The sequence below is a fragment of the Stenella coeruleoalba genome (assembly GCF_951394435.1).
Source record: "Stenella coeruleoalba genome assembly, chromosome: X".
In the NCBI taxonomy this organism is placed as follows: Eukaryota; Metazoa; Chordata; class Mammalia; order Artiodactyla; family Delphinidae; genus Stenella; species Stenella coeruleoalba.
The window spans coordinates 34,939,268-34,956,717 of NC_137152.1; the positions used below are offsets into that span (position 1 = coordinate 34,939,268).

A 17,450-nucleotide genomic window follows, 5' to 3' on the forward strand; every position below is an offset into this window, starting at 1 on the left:
CCCTTTTAATAAATGTTAGACTTTAAGGATGGTAAAATCATCCCCAAATTCGCCTTGTTTAGGATGGCTTCTCCAAACTTGATAAGTATTTATGTATGTACTTTGGATAGGTAAATTTAAAATTTTGAAACTCTTCATCAAAGGCTTTATATTTTACAGGAGAGGAAAAATCAAGGCATTTTAAGTGGGTACCATGCTCCACATCACACTTTCTTATCCCATCAAAAGCTCTTGAAGCGGTGGTGAAAGGATTTTTTGATAATGGAAACTTTTTTTGTGGACACCAAACCTGAGAGTGTACTCAGACATTTGAGAAATCATACACATTTTTTTCTTCAGTGACTCCAGCACACAATAACACATAACAACATTGTAGTGTAGATTGTTAGGGAAATTTTGACAAAATTATTGGGGTGCTTGACACAATCCTGGAAGAGTTGGAGCTTTTTATCTTAACCTAAGTAGAAGGTAGAGAAACAATTATTAAGTACCTATGGAGTGCTAAGCACTGTGATAAACCCTTAGAGAACTTTTCTAGTTTTAATCCTTTAATCAGCCCTTTGAGTGTTATTAAAATTGAGAATCAGAGACGATAAGTTCCCCAGGATCTCCTGTAGCTAATGATGACTGGAATTTGTCAGACTCCAGAATCCTGTTCTTTCCATCATTCATTATTTTCCCTCTGCACTCTTCTGGATTACAAAAAAAGAATGATATCCTTAAAATACTGTTATTTTTTTTCTTCAGGGAACAAACAGAGTGAGTGCATATGCATGTATTGGAATGGGGGTAAAATTAGGAATAGAGTTAGAGTTGGTGGGTATGACGTGTATCATAAGAAGATAATTGAAAGACAGTTTATGGTAGTTTAAGTGGGTAGAGGTGATGGTAAAAAGTAGCTCTTCAGTATAAATGGTAGTTATCATTACTCTGGAGATTCTGTGAATTCTCATGTGATTCAATAAAGTTCTTACCATTTGTGGAAAAGATTAATATATTTGTTTATGTCAACATGGACCACAGTAAAAATTTAGATTTACAGCTAATGAATAAAGTTATCAGAGTGTTCCTACATTATCTTATTTGGCAAGTATTTCCATTTTATAAGTAGGAAAAGCACTTATGCCATAATTAGTGGTTCTTTTAATAAATAGGTATTTTAGAAGAATACTGCATTGACTATATCTGAGGTAGAAGTAAAATATATTGATTTCTTGGGTGATTGAATGGAGGATTATATGCATTATCTCAGGAAGGAAATGTATTTTAGGGTTTTGTCTTTTTTTAAAATGTTTGTATTTTTTATTTCTAGGCTGTTCGCTGCTACGAATCTCTAATCTTAAAAGCTGAAGGAAAAGTGGAGTCTGATTTCTTTTGTCAATTAGGTCACTTCAACCTCTTATTGGAAGATTATCCAAAAGGTAATTTTTTTCCCCTTGTTAATTACTGTTTGATTTATATATGTATTCAAAATAACTGTAATTGTACTCTATCGGAAGTATTACCATTTTTACTTCTAAGAAATTATAAGCTTATGAACATCCTAAAAACAATGAGAAAAGTGGAGTAGATGGAAATGGGAAAAGTTCACATGACTCCATGTAAATCAGCAGTAAGTTGACCATTCTGCTAAACTGATAACCACCTACATGTGTACTACCGTTTTGTTCTGCCTTGTGAAAAATTCCTGCTTTTTAAAGGCTCAACTATAGTAGAAAGTGAGCCATTGATGGACACTTTGGAAAAGTAACACAAACTCAGCATTTCTCTTCTTTATCCTTTAACTTCGATTTTAGCTAGAAAATATTTGAATGAAAACCTGATCTGTAGCCATGTTATTGTAAAGGTAAGTAACATAGAGAGATGATCACACATGAGCTTGAGCGTTGGATAAAGCATTTTTTTTATTCATTTGAAAAGCTTTTCCTATCGGAAATAAGTGAGTTAAATTATTGAAGGTAGCCCCCCAAGATGTGTCCTTTTTATGGTACCAAGCGGCTGACCCAGGCCATTACTCACTTAGGAAGTTAAAAGCACCCCCCAAACACCACACCCCTCAATACCAAAGGCAAAGAAAAACTATATTCTTATAATCAATAACATTTTAACCTTTTGATGATAGTAAACATTTTAATGTGGAGTGGATGGACTTATGCTTGTTTTCCACAAATGTATTTAGGTGGGCTGAACAACTGAAAGGTTGTTCAGGGCTAGAGCGAAGGATTGTTCGTGTTTAATTATGTTAGGTCAAGTGAATACTTTCCTAATGAAAGTACAATTTTACTTTGAGACAGGTATGCTGTGGGGTTTGAAATTAGGCTTATTCCCCAGCTCATCTCTGTGGTTCAGCTACATTACTTTTTAACAGATTATAAACATCCCTGAGCTTCTATCTGTAATCTGTAAAACGAGGGGAGGATGTGGTAGCTGCTCAGGGGTTTTGGGATTCCTGTGTGAAACTGGTTAATACTTAGCAAAGTGACTTCAGGGTAATAGGTATTGATAATTATTTAACAATCTATTAGATATTTTAATTAAAACAGTAACTTATTTAAAGGAAAGAATTATACAAAAGAAATAATACAGAGTTCTGTGCAATCTGATTTTTCATTGCTGCACCTTTTATTTGGAGAGCGCACTAGTTTTAGAGCATATAAACAGAGACCCAGACTTGAAAATTAGGTTTGCATATGTGGCTGTATGTCCTTATTGCTTAGTGGTCATTTAAAATAAATAAATAAATAAACAAACAAATAAATTAAAAAAAAGCTTTTAAAACTTTATTAGTCTATGAATTTAGCTACATTTTCCATTTATAAAATGTTTGGCTGTGAAGGTAATGAAGAATCCAGGGATAGTTGTTTTGGAGGTGTTTTCTTTTTTGGAAGGTGTGGTGGGGGCATGTGGCAACTAGACAGTGCTGGCAAACTAGCTTGTAGGAGTAATCTAGAAAGATGGGAGAAGAGAAGGGTAACCCAAGGATTTAAGTCCTTGAAAAGGTGTGCTCTGCGACCCGTTTGCTGTTGTGTAGATGAACTGGCCATTGATAATTTGTAATAGGAAGAAGAGGAAGGAGAGAATGAATGCAGAGGTATACATTTGTATTTCAGTATATTTTAGTATTTCAAGCTGATGGCTGCTTATTTCCTAGACGAGAGTTGTTTGAATTCATCCTTGAGGCTTTATTGACCACATTCCCACTTAAAAAAAATCCTTTAAAAATACTAATTATTGAAATCTTTCTATCCATTCTCTTCACTGTCTTCCCAGAAGTCCCAGACTAGAGCCAGTCTCTAGTAGCCCCTTCCACACATCATCACCATCATCACCAATTTATGGAGACATTTGTTACCTCAGGCTACTTTCTCCTTTTTTCTTTGGAACCAGTACAAGATGAGAACCTCTAGCCCCAAACAAATAGATGTTTATTTTTAGAGAACAGATTACAAACCATAACTTACTGGGAAATAAACATAAACTATTCAGTGAACATGTGAGTAGACTGCTCAGATGTATGTATGTGGGGGATTTACTGGCCCTGTTTATTCTGAGGACAGTTCTTTAAATACTGTCCTGAGTCCTCTTGTGCGTGAAATTTTCAGAGTTTGGGGTTCCTTATGAAAAACTGCTTCTACTTTTGGAGTAGAAAATGCTAGAAAATATTTTGTGTACATTTTGGACTGTGGTTTTTCTGCCCTTATTTCTTATTCTGATCTCATCTACTTCCTGTCTTATATGAATTTCTAAAAATTTCTGATCTACAGATAGTATACTTTCATTGTCTTTACTGTTATGGATTTATTAATTAAAAATTACCTTTTCATTTCAGAGGAATTTGAAGAAGAAGATAAAAAGACCTTATAAAACATTTTTTAGTCTTTCTGGTTGGTAATATGTATGAAGAATTTGAAAAATTTTCCATCACTTGATTTGGTTATTAGCCTTCTAGGAATTTGTCCTGAAAAAGTAATGGGTTAGAGGATTGCGGGAAAATGGAGACTGGAGGCTTATTGCACTTAGCCTGTTGTTGGTTGGATTCCTCTGCAGTGAGTTTAGCATACAAGATGTTTAGTAAGGAGTACCTTTAGGATCAGCACTGTGGAAGGTGGGAAATGGAACCAGGATTGGACAGAGGGAGAAGTTAAGCTGTGACAGCCTTGGCCAACTCCATGGGGAGCCCCGGAGCTAGAATGGCTATCACTGGTTGGGCCAAGATGACCAGGCCTTTATACTCCATTCATTCCATACTGGACATGGGAAGGAGTGTGACCTCAGGCAAGGTTGCTCTCCTCAACTTAAGACAACTCACTGCTAGAGGCTCTCTTGTACGCAAGACTGCCAACAGTCCTTCCTTGAAGTGGGATTTGAGTGGTTCCTTATAGTGTCTATACCTCCTTTCCACTCCTACCCCCACGGCTAACCTGTCAACCTCAGCTGAACCAAACAGCTGATGGGGCTGTCAGACAGACTGCCTTAAGCCATGGAGATGGTACTGTGATTTCTCTTCTTTGAGTTGAAGAACAACCTGAGAGACAGAGAACCCCGGGCTGAAGGACAAGTGTATATTCTTGTGAATATATGTGATGGGTCTCAGGAGCAGTTTAATTAATAGAAATTATGTGTAAATATTTGTGAATATGTATGGCAGATTATAGGAGAGAATCGTCATTTAAGTTAAGTTGATTGCTTAGAAAATCCGGTAGTAAAATACCTCGGTACACAGCAAAATTATAAAAAGATAGAAACTCTGAGGTAAGAGACTTGGGGTGCAGATAGTAAAAATTCCAGAAGTAAAAAAATTAGTTGAAGGAGATACAATAATTAATCATTCCTGATATTAGTATGAAAACCTTGACACTTTTACAGATAGTTTCTTCATGGTTTGTGGTGAGCTGGAAGTTTTCCCTGAAATTCCACCTGATGATAGATCTTTCTCCCTTTCCTCCTTCCTTCAAGTAATTGGTCATTTGTTGCATTGTCTATCACTTTTGGGCAAAGTAGGTTTTGGTTGTTTTAGTTCCTCAGTGATTATAAATGGCTAGGGCAAGTTACATGCTAAGAGTTGCTTATGTGGAGAAGTCTTAAGTCAGAGTTGGTGAGCTCTTTTTGTCTTTCTCTCTTTCTATGTTTCTTGGGTGGAATGACAACACTCCATCCTAGGATATATATAGTATAAGGACATAAAGTGCATGTTTTCCAATAATAGATCTTGAGTTTGGCTTCTCCAAAAATTGCCTTTTTTTGGATCCTTGCATGGTTCATCTCTTTATTGTCATGGTTGTTGGAACTAAAGGTTGTGATTCTTGTAAGAATCTGCTCTTTGTTTAAAAGTTCTTTCAGATAGTCATTGGGGTAGTTTGCATAGTATATATGATACAAATTTACTTTGTGTTGAAATAGTAAAATGAAATGAAAATCCAGAATACTGACATAAACTGGCATGTAATATACATAGAATGAATATGATGTATCTTTCTGAAAGCTGATACAGTTAAGGTGATCATTCATGTGTTTCGTTGCATTTGTAGTCATTGTACCCTCTTTCTCCATATAACTTTATTTAAACGTATTTACTGATATAAACAAATCACTGTGCCTCCACTCCCTCTCATCACAATTTGGGCATAATTGATTTTGTTCAATCTACTTGTGGCCTAGAATTAGAAAATGCAATTGAGAAAAATAACCCAAGGGAAAAAAATAGTGACCATAACCCAGGTTGTCAGTTCATATCCAGGCAACGAGCAAAAGTTGTAGCTTCAAGAACTAGAGAGCTGGTGGTAGAACACATTGAAGGAATACAAATAAGACAGCTGCTTGATGGTTCTTGTAGTAAACCAAATGTGCGATATTAAAAACCTCAAGGAGGGACTTCCCTGGTGGTCCAGTGCTTGAGACTCTGCCCTTCCACTGCAGGGGGCACAGGTTCGATCCCTAGTTGGGGAACTAAGATCTCGCATGCTGCGTGGCCAAAAAAATAAAAAAATAAAAATAAAGACCTCGAAGAGTATATTATTTTAATGACGACAAAGAAGTAGTAAATCTGAGATCTCAGTAGATGTGTTAATTTGACTTGAAAACCTCAGTGAAGATGCTGATAGAGGAGTAAAAGGATTCCAATATTCGTTTCTTTGCTTTTCCAACTTCCTGTCTGCTTGTCTCTGTAATCTTAGGAACAAAGGTCTGTCGTGTTGGATACTATCCAGAGGGTTTTTCAAATGTTAATGTGTATTAATACTACATACAAGAGAAGATGTGTTTTAGGCAGTCATAGATTTGAGAAGGCAGAAAGGTGCTAGGGAGTTAGGTACATCAGTCATTTATATACAGTGAAACAGTTAGTATAAGCTCTCTGAGATCTCATTTATCCCAGGGTATAAATACAACTTTTTAGTTCAGCCTCAGATAAAAATAATCAAAGATCTTTTGACCTAATAATAATCTTAGGCAGTCACAACTTGTTCTGGCCTAAAGATGACAGTCAGTGCAATTGACAGATTTACTTGTACTTCTTTCCTTTCCTTCCCTTCCATACCCATAGACTCACCCGTGAGCAGCTAACCTGCTGCCTATAGTGTTATACACTGGGCTAGAGATGAAAAGAGAAATGCTGAGTTCTGCCTGCAGTTAGTGCATAGTCTAATGTGAGTGTAGATTGAATTTTAAATCTGTTTCTTCCTTGCATTTCTGTTGCATCTTACTCTGAAGGAGACTCCCTTTTTCTGGCAGAAAGTTAAATTTAACTTCCTTCTTATTTGCATTTGTATTTTTGCTTGTTTTCTTTTGCATTTAATTTTTTTAGACCTGGTTACTTTGTTAGTACTCTGCCAGTTTTCTATAATCCTTTAAATTCATTATATTTTTCTCTCTTTTTTTAAGTCTACACAGACTAAATGGGCTTATTTAAAAACAAAATAAAACTCAGAATTATGAAAAAAGTCTGTCCATAAATAAAGTTGATTCCAACGATTAAAAATATCTGACCTTTGGAAATTGGTTGATAGAGAGTTGAAATTAATATGTTTGAGCACACCATTCTTGGTTAAGTGGCAAAAGAAAAGGACAGTCTTGCCTGAAGTACTGTTAAAAAGATTTCCTAGTGGGATGAACAAGGACTTCTGGAGCCAGTAAATAACTGAGGGATCTCCAAGTGAAGATTAGGTGATTTAGGGAAGGAAAAGCCCATTAGACAGATGGTACAATCCTGAAACTGGTTTTAAGCATTATAAGTATGTCCAAATAAATGATTTCCCTCATTCTCTATTAAGGACTTAAGGAAAATCTAGTTACAGTGGAGTAGGAATTTATTTTCACAATAGGTAACTGACTTAAAGATTGGAAATAAGGACTGTGCTTTGGTTAAAAGGATTTCATTAGAGAGACTCCGGTGGTGGGTACTTGTAGAGTTTTAATGATTTATTTGGATTAGGAAAAATGTTAAATATGTTAAGGTCTTTCTTAAAATATAGGATCCTAGGCCTAATGGAGTAAAGTATAATTGTTGAGAAATGTGTAAATGAATGGAAAGATAACAAATGCTCATTGAAGTGTCTCATTTACAAATCTGTGCTTGAAATTTGGAGCATTTACTTTTGTGACTTTGAATTTGAGGGCTTGTATTTATTTCTCAATTCATCATATTGTAGTATGGATGCCATGTTTCTCCCAATTGATAATCACATAGGCTTCTTCGGTTCACGTAGGTACCTCGGTTTCAGTTACATCATACTGTCTCTTTAAGGGCTCTTCAAATTCTAAAATGGGAATTTTATGAAGTCATGTAATATATATTGTTATTCATGTTATTGGAAACATACCCTTCAAGTTTGTTGAAATTCCCGTTAAAAGGGCAGTCCAGGCTTGATATGGTGATTGCACAAAATTGTCAGGGACCCTGGCTTCTCTTGGTTAGGAGGCACAAATATCAAAGACTTGATTCTAGCTTAAACAATAAGGAGATTTATTCCCTCATATAATTGAAGGTTCATAGGTGAGTTGTGCACTAGATATAGTTCGAAGTCTAGAAGTATCCAGTACTTTCCATCTGTTTCTGCTGCTATCTTCTGTGGGCTTCATCTTAAGAATGGTTCCCCTGTGGTGGCAGTTGGTGATATATGCTTCCTTGTTCACATCAGGCAGTAGAGAGAAAACACCTTTTCCATGACTGTTCTCTATAAATCCGTCAAACCTTATTTGACTATTCTGTTCTGTCTAGCTTGGTAAGTTGGTTTGCTTTTCTTTTTAGAAAACCATTAATCAGTGATCTTTATGAGCTAGCTACACTCATGTATGAAGAACTAGAAAACAGAAGATGGCTTGAAATCACCTCTTCCTCAGAACTGGAAAAATTACAGTCTAAATGTCCTTCCAGTGATAGGTTGGTTGGCATCATCTTTGTGCAAAAAAGATGAACATAATTCAAATAAGTTACTTGTTCGGATACGTGATGATGTTTTTGGGTGATGCTTCTCTAATTTGAACATATTCAGGAAGTTCTCTATGTGGTATTCTATATGGTATTCATTTTGGCTGCTTACTGATGAACAGTATGAAAACATACCTGGAGTTTTAGAAAATGTTAATTTCCACCCTCCCCATTTTTTTTCAGTATAAAATTTTTTTACACGTGTTGAAAATCTTATTTGAAAATGTTACTCTTTTTAAAAATTGAGGTATAATTGATATATAACTATTAGTTTCAGGTATATAACATAATGATTTGATGTTTGCATATATTGTGGAATGATCATAGTTAAGTCTAGTTAACATCTGTCACCATACACAGTTATAGTATTTTTTCTTGTGATGAGAACTTTTAAGATTTACTCTTAGCAGCTTTCAAATATGCAATACAGTATTATTAATTATAGTCATCATGCTGCACATTACACCCCCGTGACTTATTTATTGCTCATGAGTTTTTAAAAAAAGGCTCTCTACCAATTCTAATGTGCATGTATAACCTTTACTTTACTTTGTTACTGCCTGCCCCTCACTGAGTTTTTGGATTGACAAGCTCTACAGTTGACTGTTGAACAGCACAGGTTTGAGCCTTGCAGGTCCTCTTATACGTGGGATTTTTTCAGTACATATATGTACTGCTATTTTTATCATCCGTGGATGTGGAATCCGTGCACATGCAGGGCCGACTGTGGGATGTGATCACAGTGGATTTTGGTATCTACGGCGGATCCTGGGACCAATCCACTGCAGATACTGAGGGACGACTGTAGTTTAATTTCTTCCAGAGCCTGTTATACCTTGAGATGGATTTAGGGGTATGGGATGCCCTATTTTGGAATTGAGTTGGAGTTTGGGGTAAGGTAATTGTGGGCTGGGTTTTTTTCTTTTTTGATTGTATGAAAGGGAGCAGCACAAAAGGAGTACGGTTGACCCTTGAACAACAGGGGTTTGAACTTCGCAGGTCCACTTACACATGGAATTTTTTCAGTAGTAAATACTATAGCACTACATGATCTTGTGGTCGGTTGAATCCGAGGATACAGAACTGCGGATCCAGAGAGCCGTCGATAAGTTATACTTGGCTTTTCTACTGTGCGGAGGTCAGTGCCTCTTACGTCTGTGTTGTTCAAGAGTCAACTGTAGTTCCTTTGCTCTTTGAGGTGGTTGAGCTCTTAGTCATTTTTTTTTTTTTTTTTTTTTTTTTTTTTTTTGAGGTATGTGGGCCTCTCACTGTTGTGGCCTCTCCCGTTGCGGAGCACAGGCTCCGGACACACAGGCTCAGCGGCCATGGCTCACAGGCCCAGTGGCTCCGCGGCATGTGGGATCTTCCCGGACCGGGGCACGAACCCGTGTCCCCTGCATCCGCAGGCGGACTCTCAACCACTGCGCCACCAGGGAAGCCCTCTTAGTCATTTTTGGAAGTGAGATCCCTTGTTAGAACAAACGACCCATCACATTCTGGAGTATTAATCCATTTATCAGATTTGGTCTCTGAGGAAGTTCAAGTTGATTCAAGAGGTTGCCCAGATTCTGTTCAAGTGCAGGTCTGAAATGTGACCATGGTTTTACTTCCTTGAACTCCTATATATTGGACATTTGTTACCATGTCTGACTATGAGTAGGGACGCCCCAGAGTTTAAATTATTTGGTTTTAAATATCACTATCTGCTGGGAGGTGGGTATGATGGGAATTTTGTTGTAATGTTTCTTAAAACTTGTTAATTGATTTTGAAATGGGACATAATTGTGACTCATGCTTATTTTCCTTCTTTCAGCATTATCTGCATACCAGAGGTACTACAGTTTACAATCTGACTACTGGAAGGTTAGTGCACATTTGCATACCCCTTCCCTTCCCCTCTTTCCCTCTTCCCCTTCCCTTCCCTTCCCTTCTCCTCTTCCCTCCCCTTCTCTTCTCTGGCAGATTACTGCTGTTTATACTCAAAACGAATTGTGCTCTTGCTTTTTTGTTTTGTTAATTGAAAATATTACTTCTAGGCAAAAGGGATTGGAAAGGGAGAAATGAGTGTTCTTCATTTGTGCTGTCTTGTATGATCAACTTGTATTTTGTTAAAAGAATTAGATTATTCTGACACAGTTTGTTGGCCAAAGACGATCCAAAGTGTGAAAGTTAAAGCCATTAAAATCAAATGGCAACAAAATGATTCTTCAGTTGTCTTAAGTTGGTACCTAGGAATAAAAGAAGTCTGAAGATGGCTGTATCAGGCTGAAAAGGGAAGGCATAAATGAAAATCTTTATTGGTATAGTCTGTCTATAATTGGAGCTCTGAGGGCAGCTGAACCTAACCATTTTTTAAAAGACCAGTACCTAAATGAAGAACTGTGCACAGCAATGAATCATCTATTTTCTTAGTTTGAGCAGTGCATAAAGTTACCTGGACAGGTTAATCTTTCACATCATGTTTACTTTGAAGTATAAGTTTACTGACCCAGTGGGATTTCTTTATCTGAATTGCCATTTCAGATTTTTAAGGTGGATTTTATTCTTTCTATTGCCTAATTTATATTTCTTTTTGATATGTAGAAGTTTTAACAGTATATTTTGGTAATTTAAAAAATATATTGAAAATATCTTTTCTAGTCTATGGCTTATCTTTTCTTCTTTTTAAAGCTTATTGAAGTGTAATTAAATACCATAAAATTCAACTTCTTTATGCCATTCAGTGACTTTTAGTAAATTTCCAGAGTTGTGCAACCATAACCAAAGTCTTACTTTAGGACATGTCTATCTCACCGTAATGAAACCTCATGCCCAACCCCTGGCGAGTACTAATCTACTTTCTGTCTCTGTGTATTTGTATTTTCTGGATATTTCATATAAATTGAATCATATAATATGTAGTCTTTTGTGACTGACTTCTTTCACTAAGCATATATTTTTAAGGTTGATCCATGTGTAGCATGTATTAATACTTTATTCCTTTTTATTATCTAATAATATTCCATTGTGTGGTTTTACCATATTTTATATATCCATTCATCAGTTGAGCATTTTAGTTGTCTCTACTTTTTGGCTATTGTGAATAATGCTCCTGTGAACATCTGTATACAAGTTTTTGTGTGGACATATATAGTTTCAGTTCTCTTCGGTAAATAACCAGGGGTGGAATTGCCAGGTTGTAAAGTAAATCTATGTTTAACATTTTGAGTAACTGCCAAAATTGTTTTCCAGGGTGGCTGTAACATTTTACATTCTCACCAGCAGTGTATGAGGGTAACAGTTTCTCCATATCCTCATTATTACAGTTTTTATTTGCATTTTCCTAAAGACTGATGTTGAGCACTGTTTAATGACCACATTAGCTATTTGTGTATATTCTTTGGTGAAATGCCTCTGTAAACCTTTGCTGATTTTTAAATTTGTTTTTTAAAAAATTACTGTGTTGGGACTGCCCTGGCGGTTCAGTGTTTAAGACTCCACGCTTCCAATGAAGGGTGCATGGGTTTGATCTCTGATCTGGGAACTAAGATCCCACATGGCTGCGTGGCGCGGCCGAAAACTTAAAAAAAAAAAAATTGGTGTGTTGTAAGAGTTCTTTATACATTCCGGATACAACCCCTTATCGGATATATAATTTGCAAATATTTTCTCAAAGTCTGTGGCTTATATTTTCATTTTCTTGATAGTATAGTTTGAAGTGCAAAAATTAAAAATTTTGATGACATCCAATTTCTCAACTGTTTCTTTCATTGCTTGGGCTTTTGGTTTTGTAGCTAAGAAATCTTTGCCTAATCCAGTGTCATGGTGATTTCTTCCATTGTTTATTCAATCAGTTGCTTCAGTACAGGTAGTACTGCAGTAAATAGTAAAAGTGTCTTTTTGTTAGTGTTCTTTGGTATAGATTCTCTTTGGTATAGATTCCTTGATAATTGGGATTGCTGGGTCTAGTGGTGTGAACCACTCCTTTGGGAGCTCTTGTTTCCCCTTGGTCTTAACCAAGAAAGTTTATGTCAGCAGGCTTTTTGTGAAATCTGATAGGTGAGAAATGGTGTCTTGTTTTTAACTTGCATTTTCTTAATTGAATTTTTAATTGAAGTTTAAAGACTATTTGTGTTTCCTTTTCTTTGAAATATTTGTTCATTTCTCTTCAGTTGGGCCATTGTTTTCTTTCTGTTTTGTATAGCCATATTTTATGTATGATCTATATTTATCCTTTATTTGTGATAAAAATTGCAGTTTTCATTTATTGTTTTATTTTGCTTTTGTGTGTTTGTTTTTGTCCATGCAGAAGTTATTTCTATCTAGTCAAATTTATCAGTCTTTTTCTAAATTGCACCTGCATGTTGAATCATAGGATAGTTTTTTCCTCACTCCCAGGTGTTAGAGAAATTCATCCACATTTTCTTTTAGTACTTAAATGGTTTTAGTTTTTAATTTAAATCTCTGATCCATTTGGGATTTATCCCTGATTTATAGTGTGAGGAACATCTAAGTTTATTCTTTGCCTATGGCTAATTATCCCAACATAATATATTGTTAAAAAATTTCATTTTTTCCGTACTAATTTGAGATGTTGCCTTAGTTGTATGCTAAATTTTCATATGAAGTTTTGTCTACTTATATTTTCTGTGGTCTGTTTCATTAGTCTGTTCATGAATTAATGCTATACTATTTTACTTACAGAGGTTTTGGAATAGGTTTACACTACATATACAGTATGTATACGGTAGTGCTGTGGCACCCTTTCCCCATTGTTCTTGTTTCTAGGGTTTCCCTGGCTGTCCTTTCTTTGTTGCTTGTTTTTCCAAATAAACTAATTAATTCCACAAAAATAGCTGATGATTTTTCTCTCCGGCTTTTTTGAAGTATCATTTACATTATTTTAAGTGTTCAAATTTGCTGCATTTCGGCAATTTATATGGGGTTGTGTAATCATTACTGCAATTAAGATATAGAATGTTTCTATCACTGAAAGTGTTCCATTGTCCCCCTTTACAGTTGATTCCCATTCTTGACCCCTGGTCCCAGGCAACCAGTTATCTGTGTATATGCTTTCTGGAGTCTCTAATTTTGCCGTTCCTAGAATGTCACACACCTGGATTCAAATAGCATGTATTTTTTTGTTTTAATTTAGCATACTGTTTTTGAGATTCATCCATGTTCTTGTGTGTATCAGTATTGTGTTCCTTTTCATTGTTATGTAGTATCTAATAGAATGATTATACCACAATTAATTTTCCCATTTATTAGTTGACAAACATTAGGGTTGTGTCCAGCTTTTGATAAGCATGAATGAAGTGCAGTGAACATTATTTGTTTTTGTGTAGACATAGGTTTTCACTTCTCTTGGTATATATACCTAGGATTTGGAAATGCTGGGTCACATTGCAGTTGTAGAGTTAACGGCCAAACTTTTACAAAGTGGCTGTACCACTTCACATTCTTACTAGCAATATATGAGATTCTCAATTGTTCTACATCTTGGATATCACTCGGTACTTTCAATCTTTTTAACTTTAGCCATTCTAGTAAGTAAGTAGTGGGTTTTCATTTTGGTTTTATCTGGTTTCCCCAATGATAGTGATGTTGAGCATCTTCTATGTGCTATTGGCCTTTCATGTACCTTTTGTTATTATCTGTTCACATCTTTTGCTGATTTTTAACTTCTTTTTGTGTATTATTAATTGAGTTGCATGGGCTCTTTGCATATTCCCTTTGTCAGATATGTTTTGCAAATACTTTTTCACAGTCTGTGGTTTGCTTTTTGTTTTCTTACTTGTGCCTTTTTACGAGCAAATATTTATAATTTTGATGAAGTCCATTTAATAATTTTTTTCTTTTATACCTTGTGGTTTTTGTGTTCTGCTAAGAACTCTTTGCCTACCTGAAGATCATAAACATTTCCTCAGCTTTTTTTCCCCAGGAGTTCTATAATCACATTTCTTAAATTTTGGTTTATGATACATTTCAGGTTGTTCATGATGTGAGATGAGCATCAGTGTTCTTCCCCACCCCTTGAACACATATCCAGTTGTTCTAGCATCATTCATTGGAAAGACTGTCCTTTCAAATTTGATTTACTGTTTATTTCCTCTTAGATAAAAATCAGTTGACAATTTAGTTTTGTGTCTATTGCTAGATCCTCTGTTATATTCCCTGTTACGTTATGTTCTATATGTCTATTTTTTCTTTCTTTTTTTTCCTTTTTCTTTTCTTAACATCTTTATTGGAGTATAATTGCTTTACAATGGTCTCTTAGTTTCTGCTTTAAAACAAAGTGAATCAGCTATGCATATACATATATCCCCATATCTCCTCCCTCTCGCATCTCCCTCCCACCCTCGCTATCCCACCCTTCTAGGTGGTCACAAAGCACCAAGCTGATCTCCCTGTGCTATGTGGCTGCTTCCCACTAGCTATCTATTTTACATTTGGTAGTGTATATATGTCCATGCTACTCTCTCACTTCGTCCCAGCTTACCCTTCCCCCTTCCCCTTCCCCGTGTCCTCAAGTCCATTCTCTATGTCTGCATCTTTATTCCTGTCCTGCCCATAGGTTCTTCAGAACCTTCTCTTCTTTTTAATTTTTAAGATTCCATATATATGTGTTAGCATATGGTATTTGTTTTTCTCTTTCTGACTTACTTCACTCTGTATGACAGTCTCTGGGTCCATCCACCTCACTACAAATAACTCAATTTCGTTTCTTTTTATGGATGAGTAATATTCCATTGTATATATGTGCCACATCTTCTTTATCCATTCATCTGTTGATGGACACTTAGGTTGCTTCCATGTTCTGGCTATTGTAAATAGAGCTGCAATGAACATTTTGGTACATGACTCGTTTTGAATTATGTTTTTCTCAGGGTATATGCCCAGTAGTGGGTAGGCTGGGTCGTATGGTAGTTCTATTTGTAGTTTTTTAAGGAACCTCCATACTGTTCACCACAGTGGCTGTATCAGTTTACATTCCCACCAACAGTGCAAGAGTGTTTCCTTTTCTCCACACCCTCTCCAGCATTTATTGTTTGTAGATATTTTGATGATGGCCATTCTGACTGGTGTGAGGTGATACCTCATTGTAGTTTTAATTTGCATTTCTCTAATGATGAGTGATGTTGAGCATCCTTTCATGTGTTTGTTGGCAATCTGTATATCTTCTTTGAACAAATGTCTATTTAGGTCTTCTGCCCATTTTTGGATTGGGTTGTTTGTTTTTTTGATATTGAGCTGCATGAGCTGCTTGTAAATTTTGGAGATTAATCCTTTGTCAGTTGCTTCATTTGCAAATATATTCTCCCATTCTGAGGATTGTCTTTTCTTTCTTTTTCTTTTTTTTTTTTTTTTTTTTTTTTTGCGGTACATGGGCCTCTCACTGTTGTGGCCTCTCCCGTTGCAGAGCACAGGCTCCGGAGGTGCAGGCCCAGCCGCTCCGTGGCATGTGGAATCTTCCCGGCCCGGGGCATGAACCCGCGTCCCCTGCATCCGCAGGCGGACTCTCAACCGCTGTACCACCAGGGAAGCCCCTGAGGGTTGTCTTTTCATCTTGTTTATGGTTTCTTTTGCTCTGCAAAAGCTTTTAAGTTTCCTTAGGTCCCGTTTGTTTACTTTTGTTTTTATTTCCATTTCTCTAGGAGATGGGTCAAAAAGGATCTTGCTGTGATTTATGTCATAGTGTTCTGCCTATGTTTTCCTCTAAGAGTTTTATAGTGTCTGGCCTTACACTACGTCTTTAATCCATTTTGAGTTTTTTTTTGTGTGTTTGTGTGTATGGTGTTAGAGAGTGTTCTAATTTCATTCTTTTACATGTAGCTGTCCAGTTTTCCGAGCACCACTTACTGAAGAGGCTGTCTTTTCTCCATTGTATATTCTTACCTCCTTGATCAAAGATGAGGTGACCATATGTGTGTGGGTGTATCTCTGGTCTTTCTATCCTGTTCCATTGAGCTATCTTTCTGTTTTTCTGCCACTACCATACTGTTCATTACTGTAGCTTTGTAGTATAGTCTGAAGGCCGGGAGCCTGATTCCTTCAGCTCTTTTTCTTTCTCAAGATCACTTTGGCTCTTCGGGGTCTTTTGTGTTTCCATACAAATTGTGAATTTTTTTGTTCTAGTTCTGTGAAAAATGCCATTCGTAGTTTGATAGGGATTGCATTGAATCTGTACATTGCTTTGGGTAGTATAGTCATTTTCACAATGTTGATTCTTCCAATCTAAGAACATGGTATATCTCTCTATCTGTTTGTATCATTTTTAATTTCTTTCATCAGTGTGTTATAGTTCTGTGCATACAGGTCTTTTGTCTCCTTAGGTAGGTTTATTCCTAGATATTTTATTCTTTTTGTTGCAGTGGTAAATGGGCATGTTTCCTTAATTTCTCTTTCAGATTTTTCATCATTAGTGTATAGGAATGCAAGAGATTTCTGTGCATGAATTTTGTATCCTGGTACTTTACCACATTCGTTGATTAGCTCTTGTACTTTTCTGGTGGCATCTTTAGGATTCTCTATGTATAGTATCATGTCATCTACAAAGAGTGACAGTTTTACTTCTTCTTTTCTGATTTAGATTCCTTGTATTTCTTTCTCTTCTCTAATTGCTGTGGCTTAAACTTCCAAAACTATGTTGAATAATAGTGGTGAGAATGGACAACCTTGTCTTGTTCCTGATCTTAGAGGAAATGGTTTCAGTTTTTCACCATTGAGAATGAGGTTGGCTGTGGGTTTGTCATATATGGCCTTTATTATGTTGAGGTAAGTTCCCTCTATGCCTACTTTCTGTAGGGTTTTTATCATAAATGGGTATTGAATTTTGTCAAAAGCTTTTTCTGCATTGATTGAGACGATCATATGGTTTTTCTCCTTCAGTTTGTTAATATGGTTTATCACATTGATTGATTTGCGTACATTGAATCCTTGCATTCCTGGGGTAAACCCTACTTGACCATGGTGTATGATCCTTTTAATGTGCTGTTGGATTCTGTTTGTATTATTTTGTTGAGAATTTTTGCATCTGTGTTCA

General features: G+C 36.1%; 1 protein-coding gene across 4 annotated transcripts in view; it reads left to right on the forward strand.

The window, feature by feature from the left end:
* KDM6A (lysine demethylase 6A) overlaps nt 1–17,450 on the forward strand; it is a 209,086-nt gene that overhangs the window by 71,179 nt on the left and 120,457 nt on the right. For all 4 annotated transcript variants that reach the window (XM_079911712.1, XM_079911713.1, XM_079911714.1 and 1 more), the window contains exons 3-4: nt 1,313–1,421; nt 10,239–10,288. In XM_079911712.1, coding sequence (XP_079767838.1) covers nt 1,313–1,421; nt 10,239–10,288 — 159 coding nt within the window. The remainder of the gene's footprint in view (nt 1–1,312; nt 1,422–10,238; nt 10,289–17,450) is intronic.